Raw genomic sequence first — 19790 nt, 5'->3', positions numbered from 1 at the left:
TTATCTTACAATTGTTATAAAATTCTGCGCTGATTGCCAAAAGGTCATTATGTGGAGCACAGTTCAGACAAAGTCATACAATACAGTCTACAGCACAATAAACAAACGCTTAACCACCACATGTATATACAATGTGTTAAAATCAGAACATCAAATTAATTCCTCGCTTCATATACAGAGACCACCGATTGTTTGACAAATGTACAATTGTTTTGACCGCCCCCAACTTGGGGCTTCTTTGATGTAATACAAAAATCTTTGGAGTGACTGACACGTCCCTAAAAAATAAAGGCTCACACTACCATTACCTCAAATGACTCTTAAAACCATTGGACAGCATGCTCCAAAAACCACATAAAAATGAATGAATGAGTGGGACACAGCTCGCACCCTGTAAATGAGATGAGCAGATACCTCAGTGTATACCTCTGAATGGAACAGATTTACAAGGTTAATATTGCTCTGTAGCTCCATGATTTAAAATAAACCCATACCTCGGACTTCAAGTAGAGTGATGGGTCTGGAATAGAGATTTAGTAACTCTGTCAATTTTGAAATGACTTCAATTTACTAGTTTTGGCTGAATAAATATATAAAACAAAAGCCAATGGTCCTGGGCCATGGTAATGTGGAAGGAGATTGCTAGCTCCTGTAATCAGTGTTGCCACTGAAGGTGGTGTAAGAGTATCCCATAAGAATTAGATTAGAGACCTGTATTTTGTATCTGTAAAATAGCATCGAACAAGGTTTCAGCATGCTGAATACTGGCATTGGGTATGTATGTATATAGTTATAATATAGCCTTAAAGCCCGCAGAAGTGGGCTATACTGGCTATTAAAGGCCTGCTCCCTCATTAAAGGCCCGAGCTGAAGGCGAGGGCCTTTAACAAAGGACCGGGACTTTAATAGTATTTAAATCCCCTCGAGCTCCGAGAGACCTTTGTAAAACATTGGAATGTTGCTCTGCGGGTCTTTACCGGCCCGTAGAAGCATGGAGCACTCCATTGTCTACAATGAAGCTCCCAACATTCCAATGCTCTAATATTAATAATTATTATTATTCATCATAATAATATACAAAATATCTATAAAGCACTCCATCATCCCAAAGGAGTATCCTGGCGCTGAACCAACGATGCAAAAACTGCATAAACTAGCCGCCAATACAGGGTAAATAACCAGATTACCAATTCATCCAACATCATCCATCCTTAAGGAGCTATGTAATGATGCTTACTTAATACCTTGTTCAGAAACCCACAACACTCCAAGCCGCAGTTCCATCTTCAGATGTTTTTTTCTTTCAGTTGCTGCATTCATACCAAAGAAGCATGCGGTGTTGGCAGTTTCAAGGTGATGTCCTTGGGCAGTTTCATCACCCATGATCAAAGCCTAAAATTCCCATTCAGTTAAATAAACAAGTTACAATTCCTGACCCATCACTACATGTCAGAGAAATAAGAACCGTGACTATAACAGGTGTCAAGTTAACATTCCCGTAAGCCTTTCCCTGCGAAAGCAACATGACATCCATTCCAACCTTCAGCTGCAAGAGGAGCTACACTTCCTTAGCCCTCACCTGCTGAAGCAACACCACACGCACCCGAGCCTTCACTTGTGGAAGGAAGTCTGAGGCCTCCTCAGCCCTCGCTTGAAGTAGCAACACCACTTCTGCAGCCACCTACCCTTCATCTGCAGGAGCAAGCACCATAGCTACTACAGTCTTCCTCTTGAAGACCACCGGCTGATCCACCCTACCGTTTACCTGTAGGAGAAACTCCACTTGCTTCCCCATCTTCATCTTCAAAAATAACTCACCTTATTTCATAATACAGAAATAACTCCCCAGCTACCGCAGCCGTCATCTGTGGAAGCAACTTCACATCTACAGGTACCTAAGCTTTCATCTGAAGGAGGAAAAACACTTAACACCAGGTCTTCTTCTGCAGGTAGAACTCCACGTTCACTGCTACCACAGGACTCATTTCTAGCAGAAAACTAGTTTTACAACTGCCGTAGTCTTCATCCTAAGAATTGTCACGGTACCCGGCCCATCCGTCACCAGCAGGAAGACTTCTGAATGTGCCATTGAATTCACCCACCAAAGCAATCCCAGTTCAAAAGTCATCTAGGCATTGATACTGCAAACATTTTTAGTGTGCAGGTGCTGAAAACTGTGACCCCTCAATACCAGCCCCAGGACACCCCCTGCTGTCAAGGTTCTAGTGCCCATTGTCTTCATCCCCAGATGAACAGGACATCTTCTGCCATACTGGCATCACTTGCAGGAGGCATGCCTCATCCTCAGCCATTGCTATCCTTGTCTGCATGTGAAACACCACGGACTTAGAGAAGACAACGGTCCCAACCATTGGCTGCAGGAGAGACCTGGCTGTAGAGATGACGTGTTCCCTCGAAAGAGAAAGCCTCACTGGCCTTCGCTGATGGGAGGAAGCTAAATCAACCTCAGGCAAGAGCCACTCTTGTAGACATCAGAGTCCTACTCAACAACTTGTCCAATATTGTGCCCAGTGTGGTCCTTTAGGCTGGGCCATAGTCTGTATTTTAGCACCACTTCCCTGTCAAAGTAATACGCCATATAAATTGCACACCATGAACCGAGAGGGCAAATTCCGGGGTGTGAGTGGAAGATGTCTTCTTTGCATTACTCCTTCCTTCCTGCACCCATGAGCAAGGGAATAGCCAGAAATGAAAAATACCCCACTTTAAACCAAGCCTCTAATGGCGCAGAGTGAAAGATGCCAGTACGCCAGACCGTTCCTAGAATAGAACTCTTCACCCTTAATCCACTCTTCAATCCATCCCTTTTCACCTTTACTTCCTTCCGTCCATCCTTTCATTAGATTCACCATCAATCAAAATCCCATCCTTTCGTTCACATTCATCAATCCTTTCACCCATCCATATTTTCACCTTTACATTTACTTATTCATCCATCCACTGAGCGTTCAGTTCTCACATAGAGCTGTCCATCCTTTCACTCCACCAGCCATGATCCTTTCACGCTTCTCTCCATCCTTCCATCCACCATGCCATCCCTTCATCGATCATTTCCACCTTCCTTTTATCCTTTCAACTTTCTATCCTTTCTTTCTGCCATCAATCCTTGCGCTCACCCTTCAATTCTTTTTTCACCCACCCTTCCTCCCGTTCACTTTGCCTTTCACCTTTCATTCCTGGTTCCTTGTACTCTTCAGTACTTTCACCTGGTCTTCCTTCTCTCCTTGCTCTGTCCAGTTTCAAACTAGCACAGTTGTGTCTTTTCTCACAATATTTTGTATTTGCCTCTCTCTGTTCCATGTCTACAAATTGCTATTTTCTCCTGTCTTTGTTTGTATAATTTCTTTCTGTATCCTTTACTTAACTTGGCTCACAATTGACCCCTACCTGTTATCCCTGCCCTGCTCTTCCCTCAGATCACGTTATAACCTTTTATACACAGTGCAGCAGACTGAAGACACCAATGTAAAACTAAGCAACCTTTAGTGGTTACCTGCACTTAAGCCGACAGAGCGGGGGTCCATGACGCCGCTGCCCATGAGCACAGGAGACAAAACACCAACTGCAGCCTGATCCTGTAGCACAGCAGAACATCACTTGGGAAGAACAAAACCCAGCACTCGCGTGTGTGTGGATACCACATCAACCAGATGAGACAACGACTACAATAATTTTTTCAGGATAATACCACAAAAACCACTGGAGGAGACATCTGCTAGAATGAATGGTTTAATTCTTTTAAAGCACAACATATGTCGGAACGGGCTTCTTGGTACTTAGATCAATGATTGACAGCAGAGCCAGCATGGCTCTAACCAGATCCTAGAGAAATACTGAGGAGTCTTCGTAGCCATGCAGGAGCCAATCTGAGAGAGTTGTAAATGAATCCAAATGTGGGACCCTGAAACGCAAAGGAGCATTTACCCCTCCCGAGGGGAACAATTTAGGAACCTGCAACAGCTGCCCCCCCCCCCCCCCCTTGCAGAAGACCAACAAGGCGCCGAAAGAAAGTAACTACTGTCCTCCTCACCCTTAAGAGACCACAGCTGCAGCATTCTCCTGGGTGAGAGGGGACCTCACCCCATGGAAGAGACCACAATTTCTAAAATGTTTAATGTAACATAAGATGTTCTATCCGTGGCCTAGAGGAAGGCTCCATTTCACCCTGAGAAACCATCGGCCACACGCCCTGCTCCTGCAGGGGGCAGCACTTCATTCAATGGAGACAACTGCTCTGGCCTTCTCCTGCGGGGGCACTCAACGCCACCAAGAAGATCTGAAAACATCCACAGCATACTTGAAGAAGACAATCACCCCACCCGAGCCTCCTGACCACTCCAGCTGGATAAGGATGGAAGCAGATGATACGTTTCACAGTGTTCTGTGATTTTGATTAAATCACATGCTTTTGTAGTGACGTGCCCTGCTGTTCATGATTCTCTCAATGCCTCCAGCATATGCTTCATCGTAAAAGTCAATTTTCCTGGCGGCATGCCGTCGTTTCTGTGCTCTTCCAACAAATGCTGCAAGGGAAAACCTTCTGTGCTTCTGGAAGCGTTATTGTGAAAACAGTGGATTTAGCTGTAGTAGGCTGTGATTTCTCCATGTGTTGGAAGTATTAGAGAAGCAGGACAGTGAATGAATGGTAGCTCCCGCTGTTGTCAGGGGCGCCCTCAGTGGCATGGGGCAGTGTGCCTGCCCCCATCCCTGTGCTGTCCTTCTGGGCCTGGTTCGTGAATTCTGGGACTTAGACTTCATGAGTTGTTTGCCTAAAGGTTTCAACTTCAGGTGTGGCTTTGCAGAGCTTTCTTTCTCCCTCTCTTTCACCCTCTCTCTTCCTCTCTCTTTCATTAATGCAACTGTACAGACTGTGTAGAAATCAAACATTGATGTAAAATGAATAACATAAAACATTTGTGATGTTTTGTGTTGTGGGAGCTGGGGTAATAGTAGTTTGGGTAAAGTGCCTAACAGAATCACATCCATACTCCTGCCCCTTGTCAGCTTTTTAATTTGATTCTAACAATTTCCAAATCTCTCTTCAGCGCATCCACCACTCCAGTCTCATACTGTAACCTCTTGATCTAGGGTGCTCTTGTGGTATTCCCCGTCTTTGCCCTCCACTCTTCTCCTGTTCCGTACTGGGCTTTTAAGCAGACCACCGACCGTATTAGCTTCATACGTGAAATACCAACATGTTCCCTTTTTCCTCTTATAAGCCTTCTTTTCCTCTCCCGTCCCACCGTCCCTTGATTCTTTTATCTCACCCGTCACTTCGGTTTCGGGTAGCGCAATGGAGAGGACAAACGGTGGCATTAAAAACCATAAACACAAACTAAATGCATTTCCCGCAATAGAAGAGCATGCAAAGCAACTTAGATGATGGCTTGAGTGCTGACAAACTGGTCCACACCAGATTAGGCAAGTACTATGCTCAAACCTTTAGCACCCTCTGAGATTCTATTCCATGAAACTTGAGGCATCTGTGGTCCGCAGGTGCCCGGGCTTCCGGAGAGGGAGCTCTGCTCTAACTCCCTCGCCAGCTTTGGGCCCAGGCATAAAGGTATCTCTCATGGAGAGGCTTGCCTCAGACGTCTCATCTTAGATATTGTGGAGTGAGAGGAGAAGGCAGACTCCTATGGCCCACCTGATGTCACTTACACAGTGCATTATGATTGCTGGCTGTCCCTGTTTCCTCTCGCTGACCACCCTCACCGCACCCTGAAGTCTAGATCATTCCCTCTTCAACCCCACATTCACCCTGCCTCACTAACTGCTGCCCATCCCACCTACCTACGATGCATAATGACTTCAACACTTGAAGCAACAGTGTTTTGGGAAGACCACTCCATCCAGAATGGTGCGCCTTACAGCTCTCTTGTACCCTCTTTTGTCCTTGTCTCTAGCTTTCATCACAGCTGTACTCCTACCACTCTGTAACGTCGTAGTCATGGTTCAGCAGGAAATGTACAGGAGTTTTTATCCAGTTCAGCCAGAGCACCTCTTATTTAATACTAGTAGGGGGCTGCATGATATGTCTTTGCCAGTACATAGTATGTTTCGCCAGTAGCTTTCACTGCACCAGCACCAATGCCTTCTCTACAGAGGGCTCGGGTGGTACAGCAATATCAAGGGTTGCTCCCCCGAAGCAACCGTTGACATTTCCAGACCACTCTACAACCCGACGTACAGTGATCAAGAGCCTCTTTTCCTCCAGCACTCATCAGTCAGAAGCTACTCTACAAATTCACATCATTCCTTCTGTTCTATCTTGTATGCAGGTGTGAGCAAGATTGTCACCGTGGATGTGAAAGGAACTGGCCCGCTGTGGCTCAAGCTGAAGGACCTGGCAGAGGGTGTCACCTACCGCTTCCGTCTGCGGGCCCGGACATTTGTGTACGGACCAGAGCTGGAGGCCAACATCACCACTGGGCCTGGAGAAGGTAAAGTACCATGGGGTGCAGCACGAACCTTGGGTCATCTTCAAAGTCAGACAGGTATAAAGGCAATCAAGAGATTTTCCATCAGTGTCTTTGAAAGGCTGGGAAGCTAGGGTTGGTCAGTCATCTGTATGGCAATGATGTACAATAGGGGTGGATGGTAAATTCCGCCCCATCAGCACAGTTCGCAGAGTTTACCTGCTCCGCATGGAGCGGGAAGTTCTGCATGTGGCTCGCCAATGTTATGTTGACGAGCACGATTGAGAAAAACGAGCGCTAATCCACCTGCCGGCGAAAATTTTTCACGGCAGGCGGGCGTAGCAGGTCACTATTTCGCGCATTGAGAAAGGTGCCACTCGAGTAGAAAATCTACTCGACCAGCAGAATGAAGCAGTGCCCTCTAGCGCCCACGTAGGGCCGTTCACGCTGATTGTACAGTGCAGTACAAGCTCCCGGTGCTAAAAAAAAGCGCAAGCAGCATGTCATATGGAATATCACCACTCGCAGAACTTTGCGGAATCTCCCTGAGTTTCTAGTTAACTCTGTGGAATTCCAAGCCAGGTTGACACAGCTTCATACTGACTGAATTCTGAGGGGCATCTGCCTTCTGGTATACTTCTGATTTCAATGTAGTCTGATATGCTTCTGGTGTATGGGGTGATAGGGAGCATAGTCTTTTTACCTCATGCTTGACTGTTTTTTCTGTTTCTTTGATCATTCTCTCACTTTAATTTGTGGGTCAATGCTTGGAAATATGTGTTTTATTACCAACCCCTTGTGTTGAATTCGATATTTCGTTTTACAAAGTCTTGGTGCACAGGACAAATACAAAGAAAATGTCGCCTAAGTGTGATCATGAAAATGGAAGTCTTCCTCACATCCCTCTATTTAAGGCTTATTTGGGTTAGAGTGGTCCCTCTAGCGACCACTGCTGCAGGTTTGCTGGGTGAGAAGCATGGTCTAAATGTTTACATTGTGAAATCTAAAGTCTGGATGCCTCCAAAGTTCTGAATCCTTTGTGCCCCCTTGCCTGATAGTATTATTCTCCTTCAGTAAATCTGTTATAAAATAGTTCCACTATGTTTTTGTGGTCAGGTTCATGTTAATAGGTGGGTGTATGAAGTGGCAGATCGAGTGATGACCAATTCATGAAATTGCACATTCTATTCGCCATAAAACTCTATTATTTGCTTTCAAAATAGTTATATTATGTTATGATGGCCATTGGACTACTAAATTTCATGTGGGTTTATGAAGTGAGATCGAGACATTACCAGTTCATGAAAATGTGCATTTTATTCACCATAAAACTGTCAGTGGCTGGAAAAAGCAAAAGGCATCGCTGGCAAATTCATTAATAGTTATTGATATTAATTTGTTCAAAAGTGCTCCCATACACTCAGCATCTCTACGCAAAGTGGTACAGTGATCAGTTTTTAAGGTGGGCGAGTGCTTGGTCACGGCACATAGGGGCGTGTTCCAAGGTGGTCACAGCTCATAACGTCACGATCGCATCTAAGCTACTGTCAATTAAAAAAGTGTAATTCATTGTAAGCTGCACTTCCCATGGAATATACATTTAAAGCACTTATCACATAATCCACAATCTGCTACATAATTAGCTGATTAAAAGCAAAAATTTTTCCGGTCTCTAACGGATCAAATGTTATTAAAGTCACAGCACACTGGGTGCAACACCATGTCTGACATCGTATTTGACTGCATGGGCTTTTTTCCAGCCTTTGATTGCAGATGGGACTGTTTTGCTTAGAATTTGTAAATATCCCCGTTTAATGGAAACCAGAAGAGCAGAGATTATGTTTACAGCAGGAGTTGCTAGGCCCTTACCAATATATTGAAAAAATGGCTAAACAATTTTTTATCACAAAATACACACTGGCCTGATAGTCCCTGGGACTGAAGGGGACTTCTTTTAGCCTGGAAATGCTCCTTCTGAAAGAGCAGAATGTCAGCACCTATCAGTGAGGTTACCCACAGGCTTAAATGGGCTGATACGTTGCCCCATGTTGTTTTCTGAAGTGGGCGGAAGAAAAATGTGAATGACACAGCAACAGACCAATGGATGAAGACAGCGGGCTGAAAAGCGCTATATATATCTCATATATAATTTAAACAAATGCAAAGGTTTTTGGTCAATGCCGGGCCTAGACAATGGAAAAAAGCACATCCTTCTTGTAAAGATTATTATTTTGATCTTAGCTGAAAGACCGCTTTAGCGATCAGTTGACCAGACCTATCACTTCCAGGATACACAGATTAGGCTCTTGGTTAGTCCATAGCTCATGATAGGATTGTTTTGTTGTCTATCTCACATGTTTCCTCTTAAATCAATGGCTTATCTCTCTATTCTTGTGTTTGTTCTGCCCAGGAACATTTCGATTTGATACTGTTCCATTTGGTTATCTTTCCTACCACTTCTGACGTTGCTTGCATTCAGGGAACTGCTTTTTTTCGCTTTAAGTACTCCATGGGAGTACAGGTATTATCTTTATCTCTCACCTGTGTGCTCCTTCCGCCTTCTCATTGCACTCCCCATTCTCTGTGTTTCTTTCCGTTGCCCTCTCCCCTGCATTTCCGTTGCTTTTCCTTCCACTTGCTATTCCATTCATTTTTTTAAAAATATTCCCCCTCCCTGACCCTTGCTCCTCCGATCCTTCCCTCCCTGCACCCTCCCACTTTGTTTTTATTTGTTTGTTAGCTCTTTTTGTGCCAGCAGCCGTCCATCTTAAAATGTATAATGGCCACCTGCTAGTGTGCATATGCATGCATGCATGGTGGACATCAAGGAATGGGTTTGTATGATTTGAACAAACCCATTCAGAGACATCCACAGCAGAAGGTACGCATCCTCTGCAGCCATCTTGGAATATGTTTGTTTGCATATTACAAATACATTTAAAGATGGCTGCACTGGGTGTGCTTGCATCCACAAGGCAATTTTTGAATGAGTTGGCTCAAAATCTCAGAAATTAATTCAAAGATGAGCGTGCATCTATGTTGCCTGTGTTACATGAAGAGCATTGGCAAAGTCAAAAGGTATCACTGCTGAGACCTACTGGCTTTGCCAACGCCTATTATATTGCATACTATTCTCAAAGTAGCTGTTATTTCAAAAGGACACTCAGAGTTTAAAACAAATCCCAAACATTATGCAACTGTTTATAAGCTTCTATGTCCTGAATCTTACAGTGCATCCTAGTGACAAATTATGTAATAAATGTGAATGTATGATGGCCTTACAGAGTAGGTTCTTAGGAAAAGAATGATACAAACGACTCTAATGTAACCCTGAAACAGAACTCCAATTATACTTCAGGAGTGTTGCATAAATGAGATACACTTTCATGACGTGAAATGTGCACATGAATGCATGTTTCCATCAGAATATAGCAATGTATCTTTTCCTCAAATTAGTTTCCTCCAGGATACGGTAAGGGAAGTGTTAATTGAACTGTCACTCCTGTGCTTCCATGCAATACATAATGATTCATTGTTGGTGATTGACATTTTGAATAGATATTACTGAATTTGTATACTTTTCTTTCTTCAGAAAGCTGAGCATTTTTACAGCACTGGGATTCCTCTGCAATCAATGTGTGTTAAATTTTCCAACAAGCTAGAAAATAATGTTATAAAATGTTCCATAGTTTTCCTTTCACGCATAATACGCTGCATATTTTGCCTTTCTGTGCCTCATAGTTCCCTTTCCGGCGCCTAATTTAGTCAACAGTGCCAGATAATGTTGTCTTCCATTACCACATATTTCAGTGGCCATCTGCTATCTGTCTTTCTCTCATAGCCCTGTCTCTAAAGCTACTGGTTTTCATGAAGGCAGTCAGTCCCCTTTTGAAGTCGTGTCCTTTTTTGATTGTTTAACCCCGTGCTAGGCCCAAAGATTGACCTCGTCTAGCTATTAATGAAGGTGACCTTCCAAGCACTCGTGCTCCCTCGGTCGTTGCCTCGGAGAGCACGGTCTTCCCACGCGGTAGGACAGGGAGCTGGTTCCGGGTCACACATTAGGACAGAGCAGCCCGTGAGACTCTCCATCTAATAACCAGCCAGCCACCCCTGAAATCAAATTAAAGGATATAGACCCCAGAGCCGAGGCCTGGGAATGACGGTGCTTTGTGGGAGCGGGGCAGGAAATGAAGAGTAGAAAGTGGGAGAGGAAGATGTGGGGGACATTTCTTCCCAGGCACGAGGCTTCCGTCCCGGAAGGGCCTGTCTAGCTTTATATTAAAGATTCTCAGCTGAAGCCGTGCCCTGGCAGGAGGCAGATGTTCGGCACAAAGAGAGCCGCGCTTGTTACCACTCGGAACACTGTGTCTGTGTCTCTGTTTGTTTTCAGAGCTCGCTTTGTTGTTTGAGAAGCACTTTAAAGTCAAGCGTCCTCTTAAAATGCCATGGCAACAACAGGGCAGAGATGCTTCTGTCCTGGGAATCATGTGGTGTCCTGGTGGCCAGCTGCACCCCGAGCGCACAAAACGTGGAGACTTCCCCTCGCCATTCCGGCCTAGGATCAGTGGGGGCAGCAGGGATGTCTCACCCTCCGTGTCCTTCCTGTAGGGGCACTGGAGAATTCTGTGGCACTTCTTTGGCCCTTTACCCAGCCCTGCACACTTGATCCTGGCTGGGCAATGTACCATCTGCCCTTGTGATACAGCTGCCTTGTTGTGGACACTACAGCATGATGCTAGCCCGATCCCACCCCAAACAGCAGGATGTGCATACAGCTCCTTTCTGTCACTTAGTAATGACACAGTCTTGTTACTTAATGGGGCGATGTTCCTATTGCCCTAATGTTTGCCTTACACAGATCAATCAATCAGTATTTATGAAGCATCCGATAGAGTATCCTGGCGCTTGCAGGTTTTTCGAAAAGTCAGGTCTAAAGGCCATTCGGAATTCCGGAAGTTAGGTGAGGGTCCGGAGGTGCGTGGGAGGCTGTTCCAGGTCTTTACTGCGAAGTGAAAGAAGGAACATCCTCCACTTCTGCTTCGGTAGATGCAGGGAGTATAGGCAAGTGAAAAGGAGTCGAAGCATAGTCTTCTTGATGGTTGATGAGAGTTCAGGTGATGGTTATTGTAGGCGGGTCCTTGGTTGTGTAGAGCATTGTGTCCATGGGTCATCAGCTTGAATTCGTATCTCTTCTGTACAAGAAGCCAGTTGAGTTGCCTAAGATTAGGTGTACTGTGGTTTCATTGGGGAATGGCAAGGATGAGTCGGGCTGCAGTGTTTTGTATGGTCTATAGTCTCTGTAGGAGGTTGCGCGGATTCCTACGTAGAGGACGTTGCCATGGTCCAGTCGGCTGGTGATGAGGGCTTGTGTCACCGTGCATCTGGTATGTAGGGGTAGCCACTTGAAGGTCTTACATAGCATGTACAGAGTGAGGAAACAGGTGGAGGAGATGGCGTTGATCTATGATTTCATGGTGAGCTTGTTGTTGATGATGGTTCCAAGGTTTCTGGTGTGGTTGGAGTGAGTGTTTGCGGGTCCTAGGTCTGATAGCCACCAGGAGTTGTTGGAACACAGTTCCATGTGTTGCTGCTGTTGCCAGAGATCAGTACTTAGGTCTTGTCTGTGTTCAGCTACAGACAGATGTTCTTCATCCAGTCGGCGACGATTGTAATGCGTCTTTGGAAGTTGGTTCTGGTGATGCTGGGGTCATCGCTAAGTGAGGGGATGAGTTTGGTGTTGTCTGCATAGGAGATTATGTTGAGACCGTAGGATCAGACAATGTTGGTATACAGGGTCATATATGTGTTGAAGAGCGTGGGGCTCAGGGATGAGCCCTGGGGGGGGATGAAAGATGAAAACCTAAGTTGGCTCTTGTCAGCTGGCTTCAAACTGTGACTTTCAAGTTGTGCACAGATTTCGGCATCGGATTCATTGTTAGCATGCAGAGATAGCATACTGACTTTACACCCCTTTCTTGCAGCGGTCTGTGTCTTGTATTCTCATAGTATTGTAAAGACCCCCAGAGCTGGATTGCGACGTATGAGGTCTCTCCACAGGAGCCATTCAACCATGTATGCATTCACCACTGTATTACTACAACTCTGGCATCAACAGCCTCTAGTGTACAGACATCCTGGTCTATATGGCAATCTTCAAATATCCCAGTGGTTCATTGTCTTTGGAAGGCAAGTGAAAATGAAGAACAAGTAATCACAAGCAAGTAACCAAGATGTGTGCCTGACTCTCCCCTGATCGTCAACCTCTTCTGCATGACAGGAGACTGCCTCACACCAATTAAATGCTGGAAAAAATACAACAGAAGCATGGTCATGCAGTGCTAGAACATGGATGGCCATGAAAATTGGCTATGAAACTAATAACATAAGTGGCATACCCTACATACTTTTCAGATGCACCAGCATGTTGGGAAGATCCGCAATTTCTTTATAGTCAATCTAGTCTGCCAATCAGACTTTCAGTATGTTCTCTTGTCGGAAATAGTGTTAGTTGATTCTACTGCTGTCTGTCATTTTTACATCTCGTTGTGTATCCTTTGATAATATTTTACCTTCTTTTATCTTCTATTAGGTGCTCCGGGTTCTCCAGGTGCGCCCTTTGTGTCCAAGTATGGGGCAGCTATTGCCATCCAGTGGGCGAGTGGAGATCCTGGGAAGGGACCAATTACTCGATATGTCATTGAGGCCCGGCCTTCAGGTAGGAAAAAGAACCTAGGAACACAGGTTGCCAGTGCAATTCAATTATAAATGGGAAACATTATAAAGTACACTATGCAACACACCCAGGATTCGCCCTGCCCTTTTCTACGATGAACAGTGATATTTCTCCAAGGTTCAGCCATATCTTCTTCAGGTTGCAGTAAAGTGTCACCAAGATACTGAGATAGTCTCAAAGATGCATGATGACATTTTCCCAAGAATCTACACTCATGTGTTTTCCACGGTACTCTAGGATGTTCTCCGTTACACACTGAGATACTTTACAACACACTCATATCTTCTCCACAACTCAATGATATTTGATCAGGACATAGATATATTTTCCAGGCTACACTGGTATATCACTAAGACAGCCAGGTCGTCTCCATAACGGGAACTAAGAGACAAGTTCACTTAACACATGTGCATCTAGGAGTGAATGAGTGCATGAATATGTCAGTGTTCAATAACTTTTATAAAGCACTCTTAATGAACCTTACCATCTCTTTGTGCTTTTCCAGTGGTCAGTCAGATCCTCTTCACATTAACTCAGACAAGCTTTTTCCCTGTCTTAACTTTGCATTTCAGTTTATGCTTGTTTAAATAGGAGCACGTTCAACTTAAAGAATATTTTTGAAATATTATCATATGGAAACAAGCTATTTCTAGCATAAATACTGCAAGCAGTGCAAGGCAGTACATAAGATTATAGGGCGCAGAAAGGTTAGATAATTCAAATGTGAATGATAATTGGAATGATACAATGCCTGTGCCGTATAGTTTACATTACACAACCTAACTTGTTTTTACATGACACGTGTTGACTATTTCAGGCATGGAAAATGATTTGCCTGGAATCACATCATGTTCTGTTATGTACCAAAGCAGGAATTAAAATCCAGCTCTCTATGTTCCTTGGTCAGAAACCTGGCCAATGGGTCACATATTCTCCAGAAGCAGTTCCATTTCAGCAGTTTCTTGCAATTTTAGCTTTGGTCAATTTTTCACATTTTCTTTAAATACTCTTTGGTTCAGTAATCACTCCACCACTGGCTTCTTTAAAGTAAAGATGGATCAGTATATATTCTTCTACACCGTTTGACCCAGACATTAGCTTGGACACCTGGTTCAATGTTATAGAACTGGTGGTTCTCTAGGTGTTAGATGCATGAATCTTATTTCCCAACTCATATGTTACCAGGCTACATAGTACAAGACCTCCCACTTAGCCCAACCTAATGCTCCCTCTCCTGCACACTGTAACACTCCCATCTTCATCGACATTAAGAATTATATTGTGCATGTTATAAGTGCCCACGCACATCTTCTATTTTGCTCAGCATTGGACCTCTCCCTTCCAAACATGTGTCCTATCCCGCCCATCATAACTCTTCTTATCTAATCCAACTCACGTTCAAAACAAATCAGATCTGACCCTATGTAAGGCTTTGCATAAGCTTCCAATCCTACTGGCCGACAGACTCAACTTGCTCAAAGCCACCTCCCATGAGGATGTTGTCTTCCCCTTCGTACGTCATCAAATTTCTCTCCGGAGACAACCTCTCACTCAAGACATCTTACCTGAAGGTCTCAGGAAAGGCGTGCACCTCCAAGTCCTGGAGAAGCCCACATTAGATCTTGATGACCTTGCCAGCTACTGGACCATCACTTACCTGCCCTTTATTGACAAGATTAAAAAAATGCATGTTTTATTTATGATAACATAAATACAATAATCTCCTGCACAACGACTTATCTGCCTTCAGATCATGCTGAATCACAGAAAATCCAAATTTCCTGTTGGGTACCCTAGGGTTAAACATAGTCCTTGACATCTTCAGCCTCTACATGGATTTCTTAGAGCTCTGCTAATTGTTAATAGCATAGCATCAGAATTGACCAATATTTTCCCCACTATAACCCTACCAGAACCCTGCGATCCTCCAATGACAATCAAATAATGCTAGCTAGGTTTAATCTCAAAACCAAAGGTGGCAAAACCTTAAACTATCTGGCCTCTAAAGCCTGGAACTCTATGCCCAAAAATCTTAGGTCCCAAACCCAAGAAATCCAGTTCAGGAAGCTACTAAAAACCTGGATCTTCAATCTTCCAGATGATTACACCATGGCCGCCATCTAATTTTAATCCTTACTATGTAATTGATTGCCTACCAAGAAATCAGCGCCAAGATGCTCCTTTCGGAGCGACCGTTGCACTCTACAAATACCACCACAAATTACAAATTACAAAATTACAATACACAACTCTACATGCTTTCCAATGTGATTGTGTCTACCCTACCCTACCTAATGGAGGACTTCCTATCTTAGCTGCTGTAAATCTTATTATGTTCAAGGAAATAATTTGATTTTTAGGCAATATAAGGCTTCTCACCCTGGCCAATGTAAGATTTCTTATTCTACCCCATGTAAGTCTTCCACAGTACCCAAGGTAATATTTCATATCCTACACAATGTTGGATTGCCATTACAGCCAATGTTAATGGTACCAATCCACCAACGCCAGGCTTTCTGTTCGATTGAACGTAAGTCTTGGCCTTTCCATAATAAGACACCCACATCTAGTTTAGACGTTGTCCTGAATATTGTGCATTTTACAGGAGTGGTGTTTAGCAAACAAGATACTGTGAAGGAAAAGTGTTTATGGGAATGGGCACCCATTGATCTTGCACACACTTCAATTAGGAGTAAATTATGCATAATTATTTTTAAAACTGATCTGTTTCACCAAATGAACGACACACCATCTCGCCTCACCAGTAAAACATGAATTTTGTATTTCTGTAGTGAATTATGTCCTAAGAACTCAAAGGAAAGATGCATTTCCTCTTTCAGATGAGGGATTGTGGGATATCCTCATCAAAGATATTCCAAAAGAAGTCACATCGTACACCTTCAGCATGGACATCTTGAAGCAGGGCGTGAGCTACGACTTCCGGGTCATTGCTGTGAACGACTACGGATATGGAACCCCCAGCGCCCCATCACAGTCAGTATCAGGTACGAAACTAGGGAGCGGAATCAACTAGGGTGTGATTCTGAGTAGCTGCACATCATTAATTTGAAGTTCTCTTCTCTATTGAGATAATAGTTGTGACCAGATTACTTGCGTATCTAAATGTCCATTTTAATAGCCAAGGGACAAGAAGAAGGCACATACAGGTTTCGGATAACCAAAGGTCCTTTATGATTGAGGAAGCCATGTTGTTCGGAATTCATAATTCTGTAGATACCATTTCTTCTCTTAATCGGACTCAAATGTTTTGCCAAGTATTTGTCGGGCAGTGATTCCGAGGGTGCAGTAATCTCTTGATTAAGAGTACTACTTCCTTGTGCTGCAACAAAATCAGACTGTCATTCACCAGAAACGAGGGACTATTACAGATAGATTTACGAGCAAGCACCAAAGAACTAGTGGTGTGAATATGTTCCTTTTTTTTTTTAATAATGCTACCACCACTTTAGTCTTAAAATGCCACCCCAATGGCAAAAAAGCAATAAACAGCCTCCCAGTCTGTTCCATTAAGGAGTTCTACAAGCAGCCAATAAGGTAGTTTCATGGGTTGAGTGATAGTGGCAGGTCTCTTTGGGAAACCTGCAAGTCACTAGTCAGGATTTCATATTTCCATAGTTGAAAGTGAGGTTAGACAATTAGCTGAGAATAAATAGTAATAAGTGGTATCCACCAACAAACAAGAAAGAGAACATGGTGCTCTTTTCTAGGCCCTGGTGGTCCTCACCATGTGAGAAAGACTGACATGAAATTGAATCTATGCAAGCCCAGGATGCCTCTGGGAAATATCATGATTTTCTCAGCACGTCTGCCTCTGCCAGGTGTGAAATAAACTCTAACATAATTGGCACATATTTTATCAATTATTTATTTTGTTAAACTTTGTTGACACTCTCACCCACTCTAGCCATACGCCCCCAAGATCGGCTGCCCATGTCTACACTCGCTTGTTTGCCAGGCTCCAAGGGCAGACAGGTGCTTGTGTGTGTCTGTTTGCCTTCCAGCCAGAGTATGAGACAACGATTCAACCAAGGCGCTGGGAAAAGGTATATCCGTTAAACTTGCCCAGAGGTAAATGCAAATTTACCTATATGAGCAGTGCTGGCTGCACATCTGAAGACCGCAGGTTAGGATGGAGAAAGGGCCGCCCCAGCTTTCATACTTGAGAGGTCAATAAAATGAGAACCCTTTAAGTATATAATAACATGTTTTTGTGATGCAGTCTAAATAGAAAAGCCCCGTAACATTTTAAAGAAAATAATTAATAATAATCACTGCTTCACATGCAAAGCCCAGTGGAGGCTGAGGCTGAAGTTGAGGTGGTACTGGGAATAGTTTGTTATTACGGTGAACCTCTGCATGTGCAAACAGAGTGTTTACACCTTTACGTCTCATAGGAGCCGCAAAAAGTGATGTTTTTTAGGTCATGTGTTTTAAAGGTGCTTTCCCTACAGCTTTACATTTTGGCAATCTGGAAAATAGGGGGTTCCTCATGCCAATTGAGAAGAGTTCACACTGCTTGTTTTTGGCTCCCAGCACTTCAGACCTCAACTATAGGTGAACACTACATTGGCCAGAGCAAAGAACCACACAACCCCCTTCCTATCGGACACATTACTGTGAACAGATTACTACTGATTACCCCACCATTCGCTGAAAGTGATTTTAGTAGTCAAAACACAAACGATGCACATAGTCTCAAACCCACTCCTATTAGATGGATCTAACTGTATGTCTCGCTTGACTGCAAGAAATTCCTATGTTAAGGACGAGAGCGCATGCTTCATCACAGGGTTCCTCCTCACACCACTCACTGATGTTCGAGGTGTGGACTACAACAGCCCCGGGCGGGGAAGGAGAACTTCGTAGAATGGTTTGGAGTCAGGACCCTACTTGCGCTCCGGGTCTGGAGGAGCAGTACGAGCCCAGTATTGAAGGTGTATATAATAAAACTACCTCTTGATGGACTAACTAGATACTTTATTATACCCTACAGCTAGTTAACCCCACAGCTAGGTAATATCTGTTGGGGTATGTCTAAATACCAATCCACCAGGCGCTGCATATATTCGATCATAGCTATGCTAAATATGGGCTGATTGCTATGCATGGTGTCAAGGAAGCTTGTATAGATTCAGTTTTGTGTTGGGAAGTTCTGTGGTCAGACCATAAGGTGGTCCTCTTTCGCCTGCCTACGGCTGAAAGCAGACCACCTATTCAACCACCGACGAAAATAGGCTACTGCACTTGGTCAGAACTTGATAGCACCATACTAAAAGTCTGTTTAGAAAGTTCCTAGTCCAACATTCAGCTAAATAGTAATGTTGATGGTGCCAACAATCAGTTCAATACCAGGATTGTAATGGCTTTAGATGACGTTCTCCCCCTTTAAACCAGTACTGTGTACTGCAAAACCCCATCAGCCGCTTGGTACTCCAGAACTGATCCTGGCTAAAAGAAAAATGCAAAAGGTTAGAGAGGATTTGGAGATGCAGATTTTCCAGCACAGAAAATGAAGCTTATAAATCAGAACTTAAGGCATACGAAGCACTTTTGAAATCTACCTGGTCCACCTGCTATCAAAGTAAAATTATATCAGCAAGAAACCCTAGTAAGGAACTTTTTATGGTCTATAAATGGCTTGCAAAAACGTATAATTGTGTGCCCAAGACCCCTGCTATTCAAATGCTTTGCTTGGAATTGGCAGTACTTTTCAGAATAAGATTTCAGCAATCCTGCCATCGTTTACACCAGTAACGGTAACTGCAGAAAGTTGTATCAAGTAGCCCAGCACTTTACCTGCTGGGCGGATTCTAGACCTATAACAGATGAAGATGTCGCATCCAGAATTTCAACCATCAATTCTGGATTACCACTTGATCCCTGTCCCATTAGAAGTTTTTAAGGACCGGATTCCACATTTATCCCTTTGATAACTACCATATAGCGACTCTCAAGTGAGGGGCATTGTGCCCTCCTTTTGTATATCAGCATCACTTATCCCTCTTTTAAAACAGGAGACCTTAGAAAACGACATCCCTTCAAATTACCAACCTATTTCTCTCCTTCATTTCTTTACAAAGCTTTTAGAGTGCTGGAGGGTGAATGTGCAACTAGCTTCCTACATTGAGGAAAATAGGGTCCTCAATACATATCAATCTGGGTTCAGGCCCTTTTTTAGCACCAAAACTGTACTTACGTAGGCTGCCAACAAAATCCTTGATGGCTGCCAAAAACATCCTTATGATCTTATGATGGAGGTAGCTCGGCCGATCTCATCCTTCTTGATTTGTCGGCTGTCTTCGATAGAGTCTCACTTGCTATATTGTTGAAAAGACTATATGCCACTGGCTTGAGTGACAACTTGCTAAAATGGTTTGAATCCTTTCTGCGAAACAGACCTCAGTCTGTTCAGATGGCTGCATTTCGCAGAGATTTTACAGATTTACCCTTTGAGGTTCCTGAGGGTTCTGCCATTAGTCCAACTATTTGTAACATATGTTGCTCCTTTGGCAAACTTCATTGCCTCTTTGGGCTTTCAATTTTATGGAAATGCTGATTATACTCAACTTATCATTCGCATGTAATTTAATGTTAAA

At 43.7% G+C, this 19790-nt stretch overlaps 1 protein-coding gene across 1 annotated transcript in view; it reads left to right on the top strand.

Moving 5' to 3' along the window:
- The window catches only part of SDK2 (sidekick cell adhesion molecule 2), a 590299-nt gene that overhangs the window by 488933 nt on the left and 81576 nt on the right, over positions 1-19790 (top strand). Inside the window, exons 39-41 of the mRNA XM_086929413.1 lie at positions 6303-6464; positions 13030-13155; positions 16014-16178. Of these exons, the coding sequence (XP_086785539.1) occupies positions 6303-6464; positions 13030-13155; positions 16014-16178 (453 nt within the window). The remainder of the gene's footprint in view (positions 1-6302; positions 6465-13029; positions 13156-16013; positions 16179-19790) is intronic.

This window comes from Lissotriton vulgaris, chromosome 7, assembly GCF_964263255.1.
Source record: "Lissotriton vulgaris chromosome 7, aLisVul1.2, whole genome shotgun sequence".
Classification (NCBI taxonomy): domain Eukaryota; kingdom Metazoa; phylum Chordata; class Amphibia; order Caudata; family Salamandridae; genus Lissotriton; species Lissotriton vulgaris.
This window is presented reverse-complemented; position numbering and strand designations above follow the sequence as displayed.